This window comes from Syngnathus typhle, linkage group LG12, assembly GCF_033458585.1.
Source record: "Syngnathus typhle isolate RoL2023-S1 ecotype Sweden linkage group LG12, RoL_Styp_1.0, whole genome shotgun sequence".
In the NCBI taxonomy this organism is placed as follows: Eukaryota; Metazoa; Chordata; class Actinopteri; order Syngnathiformes; family Syngnathidae; genus Syngnathus; species Syngnathus typhle.
Genome location: NC_083749.1, coordinates 824236 through 845560, shown reverse-complemented (window position 1 = coordinate 845560; position 21325 = coordinate 824236). Strand labels below are relative to the sequence as shown.

The 21325-nt window shown below is 48.2% G+C and overlaps 1 protein-coding gene across 4 annotated transcripts; it reads right to left on the bottom strand.

Moving 5' to 3' along the window:
- Positions 1-5462: 5462 nt before the first annotated feature.
- Positions 5463-20673, bottom strand: mzt2b (mitotic spindle organizing protein 2B). 4 transcript variants are annotated; one of them, XM_061293095.1, is made up of 6 exons: positions 20516-20673; positions 20127-20332; positions 19883-20043; positions 19673-19804; positions 5857-5963; positions 5463-5651 (listed from the first exon to the last, which is right to left on the bottom strand). In XM_061293095.1, the coding sequence occupies exons 2-6, from the start codon at positions 20291-20293 to the stop codon at positions 5478-5480; spliced, it is 741 nt and encodes a 246-aa protein (XP_061149079.1). In that variant the 5' UTR covers positions 20294-20332; positions 20516-20673; the 3' UTR covers positions 5463-5477. The 4 variants fall into 4 exon arrangements, with proteins under 4 accessions (XP_061149079.1, XP_061149078.1, XP_061149081.1 ...); XM_061293094.1 differs by having other exon boundaries at positions 20127-20284; positions 20516-20616; XM_061293097.1 differs by lacking the exons at positions 5463-5651; positions 5857-5963 and adding an exon at positions 18666-19179.
- Positions 20674-21325: the final 652 nt, after the last annotated feature.

The window sequence follows — 21325 nt, the reverse complement described above, 5'->3', positions numbered from 1 at the left end:
CATTTTGAGGAAAGCAACGTTTTTTTCTTCCCCCCCCGACCGACTCCCGCAGCGATGAAAGTCGACGCTAAATAACGGAAATTGCTTTTTCTCTTCGTTAATGCCGCCGTGCGGCTCGCTGGCGTTTTTGCACCTGAGACAAGTCGCTCGCGTCGGAGTGCTTCTCGGCGGGCGGCAAATTGTCACTTTGCCGCCACGCCGAGCGCACCCCCGCAAAGAAAAAAATAACAAATAAAATTGGAGGAAGCTCATTTGTTCCTTGATGACTTGCTTTTACAAGCGCGCAAACATGATGTGCTGGGATGCCGCCAGACGCACGGCGGCACGCTGGCTGTGTTCTCCCAACAATTTAGTACCATTTCATACCAAAAAAGAAAGACTTGAGAAGTTCTCTTTCTTTTTTAACATTGCAGAAAAGCAATACAAGACAGGAACGCACACACCGGTGCAGCGATTGACAACCCCCCGCCCCCCGTTTAAAAAAAAAAAACAGCAAGCGTGTCAGTCGGCAGCTCGCCAGCCACCTGACCCTTGAACTCTATATCTGAGGTTGCACGGTAAGCTGGCGTAGCCTCAACCTACCGATGCTTCTCTCCACCTCCCCCCCAACGCACCCACACAATCACCCCCCCACCCCCCCCAAAGCCCCAGAGGACCCGCTATCAGCCGGCCCGAGCACTTCTGCAGAGGCCTGATATCCAGGCTGGATTGAGAGTGGGGTGGGGGAGTTGGGGGGGGGGGGGGTTATATTGTGATGGGGGTGGTTGTGATTTACAGCGCGAGACGACGCGGGAATAAGAATGAGGCTCGCTTGCGTATTTGTGTTGGATGTCTTTGAACGCAGCATCCCCTCCCCGTCCCCCCCCTCCCCCTCCTCCCCCTCCTCTCTCGGCCTGCGTGTCGTGATGACTATCAGCAATGTATTATTACTTCAAACTGTGGCAGATTAGCCCCCCCATCCCTTCCTCCTCACCCCCCCTATCGTCTTCTTGGTCCTTACATCCAGCTGCCCCCCCACCCTCCTCCCCCATCACTCCCTCAGAGTGCCGCTTGCCGTAAAGCCATTCTGGCCTCCTCTTATCTCCCGACTCAGGCCCTGTCACTCGGCTGACCCGTGAACTCTGCATCCTGAGTGAGGGAGGGGGGGTGGGGGGGTGTCAGGGCAGGAGGTTGGAGGGGATGAGGAGCAGGTGGAGGATGGGAGAGGACGTGGGAGGAGGAGCTCAGAAGAAGGATGAGGAGGAAGGTTGCAGACCACAAGAGGAGATGGGGAAGCACGGAAGGTGAGATGGAGGAAGGATGAGGACGGCCGCTTCGTTAGCATCGGCGCTAACGTTAGAGAAGGCCCGTCCGGCGGCGCCTTATCTGGCCGTTTGCTGCCTGTTAACCCCTTCTCCAAAAAAATTCTCGCAATGATGACAAGCCAGAGTGAGCTTCTTCTGCATTAGCGCGTGGTGTCAACGCCCTGCCGGGGCCCGATAGGCGCCTTATCGCTCGCCGCGCCTGATAAGACGCAACACGCTGCCGTCGCTGCACACGGAGAGGGCGGGCGATGAAGGCGAATGTTTTTTTTTTCCTCCCCATCACTCACTCTCCCTTTTCTCACCCTCATTTGCATTTCCCTCTATTCCATTTGCCACTGTCCTCTGGGCCAGCAGCCTCTCCCCCCCGCCCCCCTCCTCTTCTGAGGAGCTGCGAGGTCACGAGGGAGACAATGCAAACACGGGCCGTGTGAATGGCGGCCGGGAAGAGGACAGCTGTTGGAGATGACAGCGATGGCTGTTAAAACGCAATCTGTCTCTCTTTGCCGGCCGGCCGGCCGCCCGCCCGGCCGCCCTGTTGCCGTGGCGGCGCAGCCTCCTCCTCCTCCTCCTCCTCCTCCCGTGGAATATCGCGCCTCAAAAATTGAATATGGCCACTTTTCACTCACCAAAATCAGATTTAACGCTTGTATTAATGAGACTTGTTTCCTGGCAACTATATGGCTTCTTTGCTTATCGCTTTTTTTTTTCTTGCAAGACATATATTTTTTAAATATTAGTAATTTTTTTCTCTCAGTATTCGTTTTTTTCTCAACATGCGTTTTTTTTCTCAACATGCGAAAAATGATTTCTCCAAATATTGCAATCAACTCCCCGATTACTGCATAAAATGAACTTTTTTTCTGAATATCATTGCAATTGTTTTTCAGACCATTACACCTCGTTTCCTTGGGAAAAAAAATCTTATATCAAAGAATATTATCCCTTTTTTTTCCTCATATTGACCCCATTTTTTTTCTCCTCATGATAATCTTTCTAATATGAAGCCGTATTTTTCTTGCCTAAAAAGACAGACTTCTTCTCAGACAGGGTCAAATCAAATAGTTAGTAATTGTATTTAAAAATGGCCAAGTATCGCAACCCTGCTTTTTAACGCAGCCTGTCGAGGCAGATGGCGGGGCCGCCCACCCGCAGCTCGCCGTTTGCGTTTTTCCATTAAAAAATTCTTCGCTCACGTGCGTGCCCGCGGGCGACCCGTCGTCTTGTTTGCGGCGCGGTCCAGGAACTGGCTGTGAAAAAAGTGCTCGGGGACAAACTTTGAGCATTTGGAAGGAAAAGTAGGTTAAAGTGACTTTGGCGCGGAAACAAACCCGATGACACATTATTGAGCGCAAGTGTCGTATCTGCCCTCTCAGGCAGACACGGTCAAATGTATTTATTCATTTTGATTTCAGCAAATCGATACTATTGCCTCGTGTCCAAACTTCCCTTCCTTTAAAAGCTTGGGAAGGAATTTTCTCTCAAGCTCCGCCCCCTCTGTGCAGCATTATGTCACCTCAAGATCGAAACTCTGGATGCATAATAATAGAAACAATAATAAGACTGCTTATTTGACGGCAGGATAAATGTTTGTATTCGTTCATTCCAAGTCACAGCGAGTGAGAAGGAGGCGCAAGGGGGGGTCAAGTTGAGGGTTTATTAATGAAGCTGTAATCAACACAAACACACACTACATTTTTTTTTTGTTTTTTTACTGGACTCCATGTGAGCTCAGGTAGCCCCCCGTGTGTGCGTGCGTGCTATCGCAGGCTACACGCTCCACTGACAGATGGAGATAAACACAAACCCGAACGGGGGCATATGATTTATCAACATGAACGAATACCCCCAATCATCAGAACCCCGCCCACCACACACACACACACACCTCTTCAATCTCTGCGTCGACCCTTCACTCTTCGGCGTAGCTTGGGGGCGGGCGAGAGGGGTAGGAGGCGGAGGCGTTCTTGTTCCGAACCAAGAAAAAAATAGCTGGGCTATTTATTTTGGGATCACAAGCGCTTTGCTCAAATATTATGAATGGAGCTTAATATTTTGGGTGACTTTTTCAAAAGGCTTTTTTTTTTTTTTCCACAAACCCTCCAGAGCTTTCCCCCAAAAAGACATTTTTCCAACACAATCTCCCAAATTTATCATTTGAATTCTTATCACTTTAACTTATTTGCTCAAAAATAAACAAATAAGACTTTTGTTTTTAGAAAACCTGAAAAAAAAAAAAATAATTCTATAATATTGTGACTTTATTATAAAATGATATCTTGTCAAATTCAGTTATTTGCTCAACTAAATGAGCCTCCTTAAATCCATGCTGTAGAAAATCTCCGTTTAATTTTTGTATTAGGTATTTTTTTTTGGTCATACTATTCCAAGAAAACAAAAATTATTGCCACAGCTCAGATTTTGTAAATATTTGTTCCACTAAAAAAAAAAAAAAAAATACTTAGATGAATTTCCTTTAAAGACTCCTACTTTTCTTTTTTGTCGTCGCTTTTTCATTCTCATAATACTTTCCATCATTTTCTCACCAACAAGACTTGAATGGGATTCTTTTTTTGTGTGTGTGTGTTGTGCTTTGGTGGCGGGTGCAAATGAGTTGACTTGCCCCGAGCGCTGGCAACCCACGCGTTTGCCACTGCATGCGCTGGCTTGCCACCCACTAAAACACACACACACACACACACACACACACACACACACACACACACACACACACACACACACATACCTGACAATTAAAGCACAGCTTGGATGTTGCACGGCGTCTGAGAGGGTGTTAGCGCCTTGTCTGCACGCTTCCTCGCCCCCACCGACTCAAGGCCAGAAGGTGTCAGACGCCCAGGAGTGGACCCCTGCTGGAGAGCCAAGAGAGAAAGGAGAAATAATGATGCCAGGGAAGCACACGGCGCTGCGTTGCACGTCCGTGCGTAGCCGTGTTGTCTTGTTTATGTTTTGTTTGGACGCTGTTGATTGTGCCCTGGAACCTCGATGGCGTCGGATGAGTGTGACCTTGTGGAGGCGTTAACGAGATTTTTCACGCCCAAATAAGGTGTTCTGCCGCCATGTTCCACTTTGAGGAGCAGGAAGCAAAGGACACACACACACACACACAAAATATTGCTCTGCCACTTCACTTTTTGGGGGATGGAATTCTTCAGACTATAAAATACAGGCCCGTCAATTTGGATCTTCTCCAAGAACCAGGAAGAACCTTCTGGATTGGACTAACATTGAAGCGTCGCAGCATCCCGGAAGTGGCCTCCTTCCATCTGCCGTTCCTTTGTGCTCCGTATTTTGGTTTGCTCCAACCGAACGGAAGGCCGCAGACACCCAGCGGGTATTGATCAGGGTTACTTTTAACAGGCTGCTTTGGGGTCCATTAACCTGCGCTGATGACAAAGCAATAAGAGACTGATGCGTCTCCGGGGGCCGCAGCCCGGGGGGGTCTTTTGTGGCAAACACAATGACTCATCATGAGTGACATCTCCAAATGATGTTTGCTACTTTTCACATTACACATTAACGGGCCTTTGTAGCGGCGGCTCGGCCCCATTCACGTCACTTTGAAGGCGTTCGACGTGGTAATTGACACTCGTCTCCGGTAACCAAGGCAACAACCCCCCCCCCCCCAAAAAAGAGGGAAAGCGGAAAATCAACAATTAACGTGTTTAATGTCAATGACCCCGGCGCGCAAAACTCAAGGACGCCTTGTCTTATCTCCAGCGCCTGTTATGGGTGTTACTATGGCAACCAAGCTCTTCCAGTTGGTCCTTCCCACCCCAAAAAAATGATCTGTCACCATCGCAAACCTGATAAGTGTAAAAAGTAGCAAACTGCAGTCCGGTGAACGTCGAGTCAAGTAAAAGCACTTGCGCTCTGGGTCATGCACGCGACAGACACCCCGGAAGAAAAAAGAAAAGGTAAAAAGCGAAGCCGTCGTCCAAATGAGCTTGAAGTTCTCTTTTGTGTGCAAAGTGTGAAAAGTGGCACACGGAGCCCTCGAGGGAGGCTCGCACACACTCAGTCATCCCTTGGTTCTCCCTTCCTTCCTTCCTTCCTTCCTTCCTTCTTTCGCAGCCTCCCCCAAACAGACTTCCTCCCTCCATAATTACCACTTATTAATTTTAAATGAGAGCCCTAACACGTTGCGCGGCGGTATTAATACGGCCTGTTAATTCGTGGGGGTAATTTATGGGCTGTGGGCGGCGACCACGACATGATGGAGCGCGCCTCGTCCATCACGTCCTGACCAAAGAATACGGCCGTCGCCGCAAGGTCCCGCAGCGAGCTACCGCGTCGACAAAGTCCAATGACATTTTTTCTGCAGACTTCCTGTTTTGGAAAGAGAAGTCACAATTTCAGAAACTTCTCGTTTTTCTTCAACGGGCATATGAAGGACTGGCATTTAGGCCTGGCGAATTTATCATCAATTGTTGTCAAATGCTGATATTTGGCTTTTTTTGTTGTTGTGGTGGTGGCTAATTTCTGTTTTATATTTTTGTAACCCAAGAAGAAGAAAGAAAAAAAAAAGACTTACTATTGCCATTTTCCTGTCCCGTCTGATTCTGATTCCGAATTCTCGGACATGGTTGACACATGAAGGACACAGCCAGTACTTGCCAGAAATTCCTGGAGTTACAAGATCTGGAAAAAAAAAAAAATACACATCAAACTTCATGTGTGATTCGGAAAGATTTCCACCGAAGCCACAGCGTAGACATAAAGAAGACGTGATTTGATTTTCGGATTTATTTTTTTGGAACATGATGAAAAGCGGCGTCTCGCTCTTACAGGGCTTCCCATCAGTCTTCTTTCTGCCTCTCTCTCTTTCACTGTGTCCCATTTCAGGGGGGGGGGGGGCTTTTCAGGGCTGAAGTGGCGCTTGGCTCGCTTCGAGTGTCTCCGTGGCTGTGACCGGGCCTTCCTTTCACTCACTGTATACGCATCTGTGTGTGTGTGTGTCCGAGGCTGCAATTCACCAATTTCACCGCTAATTAGCCCACAAAGACGAGCAGAGGGAGGGGGGGGGGAGGTGTGGACGAGAGGGGTGGCATATGCGGGAGGTCCAGGCCTGAGGGGTCTATGTATGTGTGAGTGTGTTTGGGGGGGGGGGGGGGGACTGATGGTGGCACAGCTGAGACACATGGCACGGGACCAGACAGACGCCTTTGTGTGTGAGGAAAGCGTATGTCACAGTGAATGTGTGTGTGCGTCTCTCACTTGGTCCAGCCTGGGCCAGTCTTAACTGGCGAGGCTGGTCCCAGCATGTCCAGTGCTCCCACTACGCCCACTGGCATTGGCACATTGGCATGGAGTGTTGGTCCACAGCCACGACTGCGTCGCCGTGTACGTGTGTGTGTGTGTGTGTGTGCATGCGAGTGTCGCCTGCCAATATTTTTACTTCTCACGAGCTGGTGGAGTTCCCGGGAAAGCAGTCTGGCTGGCGCGCGGCCCATCGGAAACGAGGGCTTTTTCCCAAAACGTCATTTGTGCGCCTTTTGTTTGCCGTTTAATGAGCATTTAATTCTTTCGCCGCGCATGTGTACCCGTGTAGCGTATTTTGGCGTGTGCCAGGTGATTCCTTTATTGTAAATGCTGGAATTGTCATTCATGTTCTGGGGTGGGGGGGGGGGGGGGTGGTGGGGGGCCTTATACGGCAAAGCCACACGTGTTCTCATTGAAAAGGCATTTTGGTTTTCGTCTCATCTAAACTGGAGTAACGCAATCGTCTACATTTGTCCACCAGGTGGTGCTAATTTCCTGACATCCAAAGAATGCAGCCAAATGTCCGAATTCTGCAAAATAGGATGATAGGAATATTGAATATTAAACAATGATAAGAATGCGGTCCAGATGACTTCATCTCCCATTCATCCACCAGATGGCGCTATTTTCCCCCATTCAAAGCGTGCAGCAAAGAATGGCTAGCTTCAATTTAAGCATTGGCCGCCGCTACTGACATTTACTGCAATCCTTTTCATATTTGTCCAGTACATGCCACCTATTTGCCAGATTCAAAGCATGCAGCTAAAGGTCTGTTTTCAATGCAGAAATAAAGGCGGGCCGGACCCATTTCTTTGATTTCATTCATCTCTGACAAGATAAACAGTTTCTCCTTTACTTAAAAGCATGCAACAAAGCTGTCTCTCTCTGGAAAGGAAAACTATGCGCCGCTTACGACGTTGTATTTGTCGGGCGGACGCACGCACTGTAAATTCCATATTGCTGTCCGTTTTTGTTGATGCGGCGAGAAGGCGCCGTATTTCAACGAGATGTTTATGATGCCGGTCAGTCAAGAGCGGGCTAGCGCTCGCCTTTGAAGGACGCTTGGAATAAAAGACTAAATACCGGATGGTATTTCTCTCGAACCTCCATCGTCGAGATTGGAAGGAAATTGTCATCTCGCAATCACGCCGGTTTCCGTGCAGCCGTTTTGTCGCCGGGCAGACTCGCGTTTCTCCATGGGCTCAAAACTTCTCCGCCGATTTGATGACGGGAAAGGACTGAAGGATTTACCGCGGTTGCGCTTCTGCCATAGACGTTTGTTCTCAAATCCACGCGGACTTGATTTGTTATGTGCGAAGCCCAAACGCCGTTTAGATTCTGTACGGGGCGATATATCTGCAACCCCCCCCCCGACTGGATGGCAAATCAAGACACCGCGGCAGGGACGGACGGCAAAGTCAGGAGTATATTTCTTCTATAAAAGCGCCGACAGAGACGATCTTTTTTTTTATTTTATTTTTTTTTATTAGCATTTGAGCTAAAGGCCCGTCTTTTTATTATGTTCTCATTTGAATTATTTACTGGGCCAGATAAGAGCGCAGCGCCGTAAACTAACGGCAGCGCTGGCTAATGTTCTGCCGGCGCCCATTTAGTAGGCCGCGGCGGCAAAACGCGTCGACGCCTCGGCCGGCGCACGTGACTGATGGCGGCCGTCGTGGCGCCGCTGATGGATTAACGTTGCGGACGGGTTTGGGGCCGTATTGATCGCGGCTGTCATTGCTGCTAGCGTCAGTGGTTTGGCCAAGAGGAGGGGGAGGGGGGGTTGTTGATGAAGGGATGCATGATGGGATGTTTGCACACTCATCGTATTTTTTTGGTTTGGTTTTTGTTTTTTTTCTTTTCCAAGCGAGCTCGCCGTGATTAAGTAACACGTCTCGTCGTTACGGAGCGCTCGATGAAACGTTAAACAAAAACAAGTCGATGGCGACGCGGGCTGTTTTTCATGCCGAGATTCAGCCAAATTGGCAGATCTGCTGCGTACATTCATCCAGCCGCTCGGTCGGTTGTCGAATTGTCTCGTGAATTGTCGTGAACGTCTTTGCAAAACGGAACATTTTTATGAATACAAACCAAATTTACGCGAGAAAAAATGTTACCTGCACTTTGGTCCATGTTAATATAAAAAATGACTTCGCGCCGCCAGCGCCATCAAAAAATAAACTTTTCTCGCATTCATTGGCATCGTTTTGCAAATGCTGACGCAACATTCTGTTTTTGAAAGTACACCAAACAATAATAGACATGTCATGTTTGCTATCTTGTGGCGTGACAACTAATTATAAATAAATAGTTTTTTTTTTTTTATCTGGACGATAGGAAACCTTCAGGTAATAATTGTAGCCGGGGGGGGGGGGGTTTTGAGGGGAGGGTGCGACTTGTATCTCGATAACTAACCCAAATTGCAGCGTGCGTCGCCGTGATAACGAGGTCAACGCCACAGGGCGGAGCGGCGGCCATGTTTTTTCTCGCCTGCAGCCACGTGACGTTGACCTCTGCGCTAATGAACAAAACACAGGGACAGAGAAGGAAAGTCGGAGGGGGGGCGAATATGAATGAAAGGCAAATCTATCCCAAACACGCCTCCCTTAAATAACCCCCTCCCCCCCCCCCTCCTTCGCAGCCTCCCCCGCCTTATATTTTATTCTCCGCCGCGCGGCGAATTTAATAAATATATGCAAATGTGTGCTGTGGAACATGACGAGTGTAAATCAGGCGAGGATGTTCTTTGAGCGCCGCCGAGATTGAGGCTGAGAGCTGACCTCGGGTTAATCATTTTTCACTTCCCTATCGCATTCAATGCCGCTGCCTCTGTGTGTGTGTGTGTGCGCGCGTGTGTGTGCAGTAGTAGAATGTGTGCCGCTCTGGTGGAGGCAATTCTTCATAAACTTTGTACACATGACTGTGTTTACTTGACAATTTATGCAAAGCACGATCAGCGGCATTGTAGGGAGGGGAAAAAAAAAAAAAGGAATTTTGGACTTTCACTAGGTTGTTTGAGAAGAGACTTTCAGAGTTTTTAAGATGCAAACTCTCGTTAGATATTGTGAAAGAGTATTAAAGACAAAATTATTGGGAAAAACAAAAAATCGCTTTTTGAAGTTTGCCGTTTGTGCTACTCGGTGTGGTTAGAGTACCACTGAAGGTACACAGGCTCCCTCTAGTGGTACACAAAAGTATTACTGAAATTTAATGTCTTTAACGATTAAATATTTAATATTGAACAATTGCTTTTTTTTTCCAAATATTCAGCAAGCTCAAAGTTTGTATGACCTTTTATGCAAAACAATTCAATTTGGATGATCATTTTAAAACAGTTGAACGTGTTTCATCGATTAAATCGACAAAATATTCGTTAGATTCATTAATGATTAAAATAATGTTTCGTTTCGACCCACAATATGCTATCACGTCGCCCTATGGATATTTTATAAGAAAAGCCTGTGAGCCGAGAACAAATATTGATCTCGTATAAGAATGAAAACACAATTAAAGGACAAATTTGCTTTGCCGGAGGCGAGGCGCTCGCCCCCTCCCCAAGCCAAACATCAGCCGTAAAAAATACCCCCCCCCTCCCCCCTCAGAGGGCTGGCCATCCGTCGGGACCGCAATCCCGTCCTGAAGGCTTCTCTCGTCCGACAACGGCGCTTCTGATCAAACATCATTTACTCGCTATCTCGCTCGCCCTCACCCCCTTCCCTGATGCCGCCCCCCCACCCCTCACCCACCTCCACCCCGCTCGCCCCTCGCCCAGGGCCTGTTGCCAAGGCGACCGGCTTCTCATTTCTGAAGTGTCACATTGCATTATTGTCTTCACGCTTTCCAGCAACAACCTCTTGCTCGCTCCCTCGCTCGCTCGCTCTTTCTCGCTTCGCCACAAATAATGCACCTCTCTCTCTCTCTCCCCCTCGTCCCATGCAATGCAATTTTCCCGTTCAGACATGCATAATGCAGAACAAACAGCAGGCGTGCAGAGACACACACTCAATATGCAAATGACTTTTTTTTTTTTGGTGGCATACCTGAGCTCTCCTGCTGCCAAATAGCGCAAGCAGAGCAGGTAAAGACGGACGGACGGACGGACACCTCGTGAAAACGCCAGGGACGTTTCGAGTTTGGCACCATAGCGTGCGCGCCGAAGCGCAAAGGAGTTCATTTCAAACAAATTGGCTTCTTTCTACTTGGGAATCCAAAATTTGAAAGCTCTTTTTTTGGTTATTCGTTATCAAAAGTGGGAATGGGAAATGGCGACGTTACATAGGGGCAAGTTTGGGAAAGCCCAGATCAAACTCGTATCGCTTGAAGATGGTCATTCGAAAAAAAAAAAGAACGCTTTCCAGCAACGACACGTCAGACGTGACTCGAGAAAGTCCGCGACAAAGTGACAAGCGGTTGAAGACCAACGAGCGAGGTGTTTCGGCAAAAAGAGCAGGTTTGCAAGTGGCGCCGATGTCGAGTGGGGAGCGTCTGAAGTGAGCATCACCTGCGATGGCGTTTGAAGTGGCGGCGGCGGCGGCATCTGTCAAGCGCAACCTGTGAATTCCGGCGGTGTGCACAAGTCAGCTCAGCGGTGGAGCAACTCATCAAACAATATTTCTTGCACCACTATGAGACTGGGATAAAAAAAAAAAAGACATTAGTATAGAGAAAATGGAATCAGAAGCTAGAAGAAGTTACTGCATGTTCTTAAAAATGCCGCCTGTGGAACTCATCCGGGCTAAGATTGCGCAGCTGGGTCATAAAGTTTTTGAAAAGCGTACAATTTGGCATCGAGGACACGGCGTTCGAGTTTGGAAGCAATCGGACCCTATCTCTTCGTTTGAAGGAGCGCTGACAATGGCACAAATGACTCCAAAATGGCCACTTCAAAACAAAATGGCAGACTTTTTTTTTTGTGAGTCTACTCCAGAAAAACATGCCTACCAAATTTCATTTTCCCAAGTGGAATTGGCTCCGGGGGCTGAGTCTCAACATCTCCTGTCTGTGACTCTTTGAGATGATTTTGTGGGTCCAATCATGGGAGAGCCATTTCCCAAATGAAAGCTCAAATGACTTGCAACCGTGCGCCATCTGTCTCATTGACAAATAACGAATAAGCCTAAAAAGGCCAAAAATGCCCTTTTGGCAAATTCGGGCCAACGGGGAAAAAAAAACCGGCGCTACGGCTAAGTGGCTACTCATTGACCCCAAGAAAGAAAGAAATATGTCGGGCCGGCCTCGGCTCAGCTGTAGCGAGGCCTCCGAGGACCTGGAAGGTTAATATTTGAAGGAAGGATGCCCCATAAATATCAGCGTGGGGACTATTAATTAAATAAGCATTTCTTAAATATTCTCCCGGGGCCGCTGCTTTTGTTTGAAGATGATTGATCGACTCCTATTTCTCCAGGCAGGACCATTAGTTTCGCCACCCTCCTCCTCCTCCGTCCCTTCCCTTGGCGCCTCCCTCCTCTTACCTCTCTTTTTCCCCCTCCACGTCCATTTCTCCGCCTTGTCCATGCATCTGCTGTCAACTGGCCTTTCCTGGCTCTCTTTTCATCAGTGTCCGTCCCTGAGAGGCTCTCTCCGGAGGGCCGTATTTCTCTCGACCCCGTGACAAGCTAGTGAGGCTAAATCCCGCCGCACCCTGGCGTTACGTCCCAAAAAAAAAAAAAAAAGGGAAGCCTGGGCCGTGGCCTCTACCCGAGTCAGCCTCTGCGTCGCACATCTGCCGCCGCAGCGTGGCCACAAAAGCCCAACAAGAAGTCAAAAGAGAATAAATATGGAGGCCTTTCTGGCCAACAACGGGCCTCGCTCCTCTCCCGTGTTTGGAACGAATTGTGTTCAGTCTTTAAGGTACCATTGGAGTATTTCCTCCCTGGCGGTCGGTGGTGGCCTGCCACGCTCGGCTGATTTCTAGCTAGAAGACAGGGATCGACGGGGGAGCACTGTCTGGCTGTGGAGGACTCACACACACACATACACAAAGAAAGTGAAGCGAGGCCAACAAGTGACAACAATCTCGAAAGCACGGCGCCTGTTGTGCAACTTTTTGGCTGTTTCCTACAATCTCCGAAAATGGATCACTAACCAGAAGTTGAGTTTAAAAGTTGTCATGAGGTACCAAACGTGACGCCTTCTTTGGACCGCCCCGATAAAGGTGATTCTGATTCTTTGAAGTATTTCAGCACCACCTCCAAAAAGGAAAGCAGCGGAAGTGACAAAAGTGCTTTTGTTCCATTTTCTAACAATGGCGGCAATTAAAAGCGCAGCACTACTTTTCTGAAGGATTTCTTTTTTTTTTGCTCACTATTGTTAGTCACAATCACACAAAAAAAAAAAGTGAGATGCCAAATGTGAGACGAGCGCATGGCGGGATCCCGCGGCGGCTTGCTTGCCAGCACTCATTAGCGCGCATTGATCACCCCGAGCCAACGACGTGTTTACCAAACAGTCCGAATGGAGACGACAAAGCAAACAGACGGGATTGACACGGACGGCGGATGGAGTGACACTCCGACGAGGAGGGAGGAGGAGAGGTGATGGTGTGATAATGGAGGTGGTGGAGAGAAAACACTCCTGGGAGGAGGAGGAGGAGGACATAGAGACGATGAGCTCGCACTCCAAGTGTTGGGATGAGATGCAGGTGAAGCAGGTGAGCATGAGTGTGTGTGTGTGTGTGAGGGTGGAGGTGGGAGAAGATGGAGGGTGGTGGTGGTGGGGGGGGTGCATATTAAAAATGCAGCAGTGGGGAGCAAGGCCGGGGATTCACAGTAATTAGATGACAAAACGGCAGCGGGCTGGAGATGAGAGAGAGGGGTCACACACAATGCCACTGCCGCCGGGTAATTTGTAAGTGTCAATCACCAGCCTGCCGAGGGGAAAAGGGAAAAAGAGGGAAGGGGAGGGGCGGATGAGGAGGGGTGTTTTGGCGTCTGGAGATAGAGGCGGAATATGAGGCTGAAGATGGCGAGGAAATGGAAAGTCACCCGAGTGAAATGGGAAAAGATGGATGAAAGAAGACTCCGAATCACTGCTGGCTGATTACTGTCGGCGCCACGCGACCGACCGTCTTGCCAAAGATAGACCGACCGACCACACTGACTTGGAGGAGAAAACATTTCATCCAAGTTTGCTAATATTGACTATTTCATTTTAGACTTTCTGTTTTGGCCACGAAATTAGGTTTCCTCCTATTTGAGTTTTTATTTAGATTTGCAATAAATCGATGAAAAGTAAAGTGAATAAATACAGGAAAGAAACAAGAAGGCTAAATGAATGCAACAAATATTATGAGACGGTAAAATAAATTGAAATCGATTTGATTAGAATTAAACAAGTTCCACAATTTTGATTTGAATTTACAATCAATTAAGAATTAATAATAATAATAATAAATAACCAAAAAATTAAAAGTAATAATCATTCAATGAAACAAATGAAAAGGATGATGAAAGCCATACACAACCAAAAATAATGCAACAAATTTTGATCATGAAAAGGCTGAATTTGAAATAAAGCACAAAGCGGGCCCCCGTCCCGAACTTTGCCCACCCCTACTTCAAACGGAGATTGAAAATAATCTGAGTGTGCATGCATGCGGAAAAACAAGTCAAGCATTGCCGTGGACATATTTGGAGGCAGGTCATGGGTATGCAAATATTGGCAGCTCAGGTGACAGACAGGTGAACGTGTACGGCGCCACCCGGCCGACAATGGGGGTCGTCGGCGCCGCCGCCGACCAGCCGGCAGACGACACAATGGCGAAGCGACACGCGAGCGCGCTCATGCATGCATAAACGGCGCCGACTGCGAGCAGAAAAATGGAGATAATCTGTCTTTACACATGCAGAGGAGTCGGGCCACTGACATGACATAACACAACAACGCTGATATTTGGCCCGTTCCTCAAAAAAGGGGGAGGGAGGGGGTGTCGGCGAGTGAGGGATTGTTTTGCCAGGCCTCGAACCGTTCGCACGAGAGATGCTGCCTTCGAAATATTCAGCAAATACATTTTGGGGGAAGCCGGGAATTTTAACTTTCACTCCCCAAAGTGCTTGATGGAAGCATGAAAGCATTTTAACGCGACAAAATGTTTTTCTTGTAATTAAGCATTTGGAAATGAACGCAGTAAACAACATCTCCGCAACAACATGTAGAAGAACAAAAAAAAAAGGTTTAATTGCATTTTATCTCTCAATTTGCATCTCTCTCACACGCGCGATCGATAATAACCGGCGTCTGATCACTAAACTGGAGGTGTTCTCATTTTTGAGCGTTAAACGTAGCCAATTAGAAGCGACGAAAAATCTCACACTGGCGGGAAAAAGAAGACAAACAAACACAAAAGAAAGAGTGCAAATTAATGAGACAAAGACAGCAACCAAACTGCCTTTGGCTTAATTAATTGGAATTAGGACGTGGCATACACACACAACATGTCGAAATAATGACAATTCCCCGATTATTATTTCGTTGCCAATTAGCGCTTCGTCGTTCGGCTCGCTGATTGTTTGCACGTGGTTGCGGCTCGGGCGTGCGTTCGTGTCGGCGGCGCGACAATACGTTGCATACAAAATTGTTATTTACATACGGACTGTCGCGCTACGCTAAACAAAGCGTCGACTAACACCGTGCCACAGGTGGGAACGCTCAAGTGGCACTTTTCACGACTCCCTTTAGGGGAGGGTGGAAAAAAAAAAAGCTTTTGATAAACATCCAGCAAAGGAGAAACGAGAAAGATAAGAAAACGCGACCCCCAACGACGTCCTAACTTCGTCCGTCACAATAAAAGCCGTGAGAAAGCTAAGCTACGTTAACTTTGCAATTTAGATAAGGCATAGCTGGTCAAACATGAACTAAGCAGCGTGTCGGTTGTGCGTGCCGTTTAGTAGACATTAAAGGAAGGATACGCAGAACGATTAAAAAAAAAAAAAATGACTGAGAAGGTGTTAATGAGCCGACGAATGCGAGTGCAGGTAAGGTGTGCAAAGTTACTAATGTGCCAATGTTGTGATTGGGCAAGATGGCGGCATCCCAACAATGTAAACACCACAATTCCAAAAGGACAACGTACACAACTTTGAGACGGTGCCAAGGTACTTGAGTGGCTCCACCTAGCGGCAACAAATCCATCGCCTTTGAACATGCCTGGCCCGTAAAAACGATTCCGATTCTGACGCATCGAATGGAGCCGAGTGTGTGTGTGTGTGTGTGTACCGCCGAGGGGGTTTTGCCAGCGAGCGTGAACTCGGCTGGTCCCCACATCTGCCGCTAACAGACGGAGCCAACAGCCTCTCGCGAATAAAGCGGATAAATAAATAAGGCTTAAGCAGGCCGTGTTTACCTGCTCGGGTTGTGTCTATTTGAGACGCTTACCATGCCAGCGGGGGGGGGGGGGTCCGATTAGTGCGGACGTCGGCGTGTACCCCTTTCCGCTAATGCTAACAAATCAAAAGATCTGTCACACCAAAGCCTGCTAGCTTCATGCTAACATATGATGTGAAAGATGGATGTTCTACTCATTAGAAATCTTCAAGCGGCTGCTACTTTTTCGAACGGATGACATCACAAACAACGGCGGAATCCTCTCACTGCTCGGGGGGAGATTAGTTGGGGACCTTTTCTGCCCTTTCTTCTTGCTCTTAATTACGCCGCACGCGGTAGACCTCGGTGCCACGTGGCACGCTGCGGCACGACGTGACAAGTTGAAGGCGCGCAACTCTAAATTCGGACTTAATCCGCACTATCGCGGGAGAGCGCCGGATCCCCTTCCGCACAGCCGACATCTCACCTCGGTTATTACCGGCAAACCCAGAAAAACCGGCGGGACACTTTCGTCCACCCCGTTTTGTGTCGGGGCCTATCACACCGAACAGGGACATAGAGGGGGGGAAAAAAACGGCTTTGACTGACAGGGGCTAGTAATGACTTGGGATTTGTTTGTGGGGTTTGTTTTTTTTTCTTTTCAGATGGTGCAGCTATAAATGCACACATATATGTGCAATACATGTATGCACACATTCATACGCCAGTCATATATATATATATGTGTGTACAAATATCAAACACACACACACAGGAGCGGATAGAGACAGTAGGGACGGCGGAAGCCCCCCCCCCCACCCCAATCCTCCGCAAGATGGAGCGAGACTGCCGGCGCACACTGTCAAGGCAGTTAATATAAGCGCTGCAGATAAGGCAGCGCAGACAAACACTGACCAAATCAGCCATTTCAGCAGCCAGCGCGCCAACTGTCAGTCAGCCTGAGAGACACAGCAACAATCAGCACTCGGCCGGCTGATAAGAGCTCGGCCGGCCGGGCGCGGGAAATAGCCAATCTGCAGGCGGGCAGCGGCCAGGAGGATGGAAGGATGGAGGCGGTGGGGTGGATGGGGTGGATGGGGTGGGGGGAAGAAGCACTGAGCAAGAAAACAGGATTCCGATGCACTCCACTGCACACAGGGAATACGATTCCCAAAGCCGGCGACCACAATATTAGGCACACCTGCACTATGATGCCGCACTGTTCCTAAAGTCTGCACACTGCTTTATTTTATTTTTTTAATGACATCCTTAAAGAGATCCGATAGAAGACATTAAACGTATATAAGTTATTATTTTCAGTGGTCATCCACTTGCTGTAGTGTATCTTTGTTTACAAGTTACTCTCTGCAGTTGTAGTTTTCAAGTGCTCCCGAGATCAAGCCGACCCGTCCGCGGTGTCTCCCGGCAAAAGTCGGCCTCGGTCCACTGAAAGTTCTAAAGAGGAGCCATCGACACAGTGGCCCCGGGGAGGCGCATGAAAAGAGCTCACTCGTGTTGGGACAAAATGATTTCCTTACTGATCGTAGGAATATGTCCAAAGATTTATCTGAAGCAAAACGATTCATATTTATCGGTACCAATGAAGTACAAACCATCGGACGGAATATTTTCCCAGGCACGAAACATCCCTGGAGCCTCTCGGCCGTCTTGTGGACATTGCCGCCAATCGCAAAGGTTGTCTCGAGCGTGCTTGTTTTAGGCGTCGTGCCGAAGCGCTTACGCTAACGATTTGAAGCGCTCATTCTTTAACGTGCCGCCTCGCTCGCCTCGCACAATACGGCCGAGGCGCGCGGTTTGCTCGTCTCTATTGATTAATGGCGCATATAGCGTGCGGACGCACGCGCCTTTGTGAGGGATGGCGTTCTCTATTTAATGGAAGAGTGAAATTCCCTCATAAGAAAATAAACACATCCAAAAGGCCAGGCGTGGTGGACCGATACGGGCTGCTTTGGGGACGGGGAGGCAGGGAGGGGGGGTCCCCGAGCATCTTGGGGCCACACTGCCCCCTAGAGGTGACACGTGGAGCCGCAGAGAATAAATTCCCTGCCGTTTACCGGCTTTGTCAAACACATTTAGGCCGCCTGCGAGCGACAACAGAGGCGAGCGGTGGCAGCTGGCGACTGTTTATTCTTGGAAGTGGAGTCAGAGGGGCGTCCGCGCTTCCTTGATCATGAAGCAAGCGGCCATTACGCAGAGCGGCGCCACGCTAATCACCCAGGGCCCCGTTTGCGAGGAGCCGGGACGCGGCGCGGGAAGGGTTAAGCTCAGTCCCGTGCCGCGTTCCCCTTTTGCTCCGTCAAGGCCCATTAAACCGGCTGCAGCGCGGCAATATGGCACCATCAATTACAGGCACGCCGCTATCAATGTGCACAGGCAGGGCCGTATAAACAGGATGGACGGCCACATAAAAGGCGGGCGGGCCGTGGACTTTAAAATGACCCCTGAAGCTGCATACCGCCTCTCCATTTACACACGCGCGTGCGGAGAGGCAAACAAAACATGCAGTTCAGCTCCACTTTCACTCCAATCAAGAAGGGTCCCTGCAACAATTTGAGCACGTAAAGTGGGGGAGGGAGTATTGGTGGGTGAGGGAAGGGGGGGGATGAGTTCAGCGTTACTCTACTGCCCCCATGTGGCACAAATCAAACGTTCAGTTCACGCAACCTAACCCTGCAATGAATTTTTCTAAGCTCAGGCAAGAAAACGAGATCTGTTTTTCTAAAAATCTAATAATTACTCCAAAAAATAAGACAGCAACAGTTTTGTATTTTAAGCTTTATTATGAAAACATTTAAAGATGCACACAGATGCTACCAGAACATTTGTTACATGATTTTTATAAGTTCCTACAATACGGTTGAGCAATAATTCCCAACCAATGCGCACTGTGAGCATGAACCTGACATGAACTTTTTGTTAACTTGTTAGAGTTACTAGGAGCCGCTCTGTATTTTGGCTGGGCACAATTTTGTTCTTGGATGAGGGACTCCCGCATTTGGTGGAGCAGATCAAGGCACTTCCTTCCAGATCAGCTGACCGTGCCAGGACGAATAAATATCTATAATGTTCCCTATCAATGTAAGTGAAATGGTTTCCTATTTCCATGATTGTCTGTAGTCAGGTCACATCTGCGAGGAGGAGCTGCTGCTTCCAGAGCTTTTGGTCTTCTGTCCTCTGCTGGCGCTGGGCTGCCGTTGCACGCGCTGGCCAGAGGCATCACGTGTCTTGTCGGCGGGATTTGTTGATGAAGAGGATGTCGCTTTGCTTCGCGCTGCTGATGAACCGTAAAATATAGATGGGGAAAACACGCCGGATGGGGAAAATGCGCTCCGATGCGGAAAGTGTCCATTTCAGTGAAGTCTATCGGGGTTCTAAAATATTATGATGCACATCGAAATATTTGCTTGTCCTGTTCCTACATAAATAGATAAACCTTAAGTCAGACTAGTGTTCTTTTTAATTTCCTACACTATTTATTTTGCTCTAAATTGGAAAGCTTTTGCAATACAAAATGAATTCATTTTGGTTTTATGGCTAATTATCATTCGTATTAGTAGGAAGAGAATTAAGAAACTCTCAGAATATAACAACGTAAACACACGGTAAGTATTACACAATAACACACAGGCACTCCTCAGAAACGCGTTGCATTAAGGAAGTAATAAATACTACACACACAACGTACAATAACAAACTAACTTCCACGGAGACAAATCAACACGCATTAACAAACACAGCACACATAAAAGTAAAAATGCGAGAAAGACCTTGAGCATGAGGAGCGCTGCCGACGTCCTGGGAGCCGTAGGCCGCCATTTTGGCGCTGACCCTGGTGGCTCGGGGTCCGGGCCCCGTGGAAACACCCGCGGGGACTTTAGCACTCTTTCCGGAGCTCTCATCTTGAGTTGCGAAGAAATCAAAACAATCAGTAAGTGCAGATGGGCTGCCGTTTACTGCCATGGTTTTAATATCCTCACCTCTGGCATCCGCCTTAGTCGTGGTGATTCCGGCGCCGTGAGAGGCCGTGACGGAATCGCCGCCACAGCTTTCGGCGACCCTTTGGCCGGCACACATGGCCTTCAGAGTCTGGAAGACCGCTTGAGGGGCCACGTTCATCTTCAGCAAGTCCACCAGGATCCTAGAAGGACATGGATGTCCATCAATGGGAAATGTCGGTTAAACTGTGGTCTTAAAAAACTGAAATTGATTCCCCGGACTGACTTGAACACTTCCTGGTCCACAGTGATGCCCGCAGCCTGGCTCAGCTCATACAACTCACTCTCCTCTGGGTTTAGGATCTCCTTTTTCTTTATGGCGTATTTCTGCACGCTGGTGGTCACCACCAACGCCGGGGAGTCCGCAGCGGAGGGTGCCGCTTGCTGGGACATTGTGGCAGGAACGTTTGATACTTAGATTTATCACACGGACTGCGGGAAAGTGAGCCAAACTGATGTTAGCCAAGTGTTCAAGTGCTAGCGAGAAAACTAGCTCGTCGTGAGTAAAAACAATGCGTCATTGACTCGCTTACGAACATTAGCATATTAGCAAGTCATTACCGACGAACAAAAGCATACGGAGTCAAAAAATAACTTTGGCCAAAAAATACACACCGTTAAATTAGTTTTGAGCGCCGTTTTCATCCGCTTCCGACAGCTAAACTGTAAACAAATACGGCGCACGGATCAACGCGTCATCATCAAGCGACGCGGCGCGTTGCATGATGGGATACGTAGTCCAACCTCATTCTTTTGCGCTTCATCAAAAAGAACATTCGTTAATTAGCGTTGTTAATGAATAAAAACTGGGAAAAAAAGGGAACACGCAATTTTTGCCAGAAGTCTGATTCTGGCAGAGTCTTCAGAAAGAAACAAACAATTTAGCATGCTTGAATCTGATGAACCGGATGTGAAATCAAACAGAGGCAGAATAAAAAAAGATCTCCCTTAAAGTTTTTTTGAAAAATAAAATTAATTTATGAACCTAAACGTATCCCATTGTTATTATGATGATAAACTTGTCACACCACATCAAGAATAGCCTATCAGACTAGCGTGACTGAAGTACACTTGCTCCCTCCCATTGGTGTTAAGAAAGTGCTAAGTCAATGACAGTATTGCATTTCCTTTATGTAAGCATTGTACGCTTAGCTGCATTCAATCGCGGAATGGGCTCTGCGTGGCACCGACGTTGAAAGCGAGATGCTCTTATGGCGCACAATGGCCATCGATTCAGACGTGTGTGTTGCGATGCGCGGCGGAAGGACGAGCTGTTGAAAACGTCCTCGTGGCGCAAAGGAGCTTCGGCGATGCTTCAGGTAACAATGATTGTTTCTTTGACTGTGTCATCGAGTGTCTTTGAATGATGTTCAACTCCAGTCGAACCAAGTGCTCTTTTTTTAAATTTATTTATGAAGTTAACGG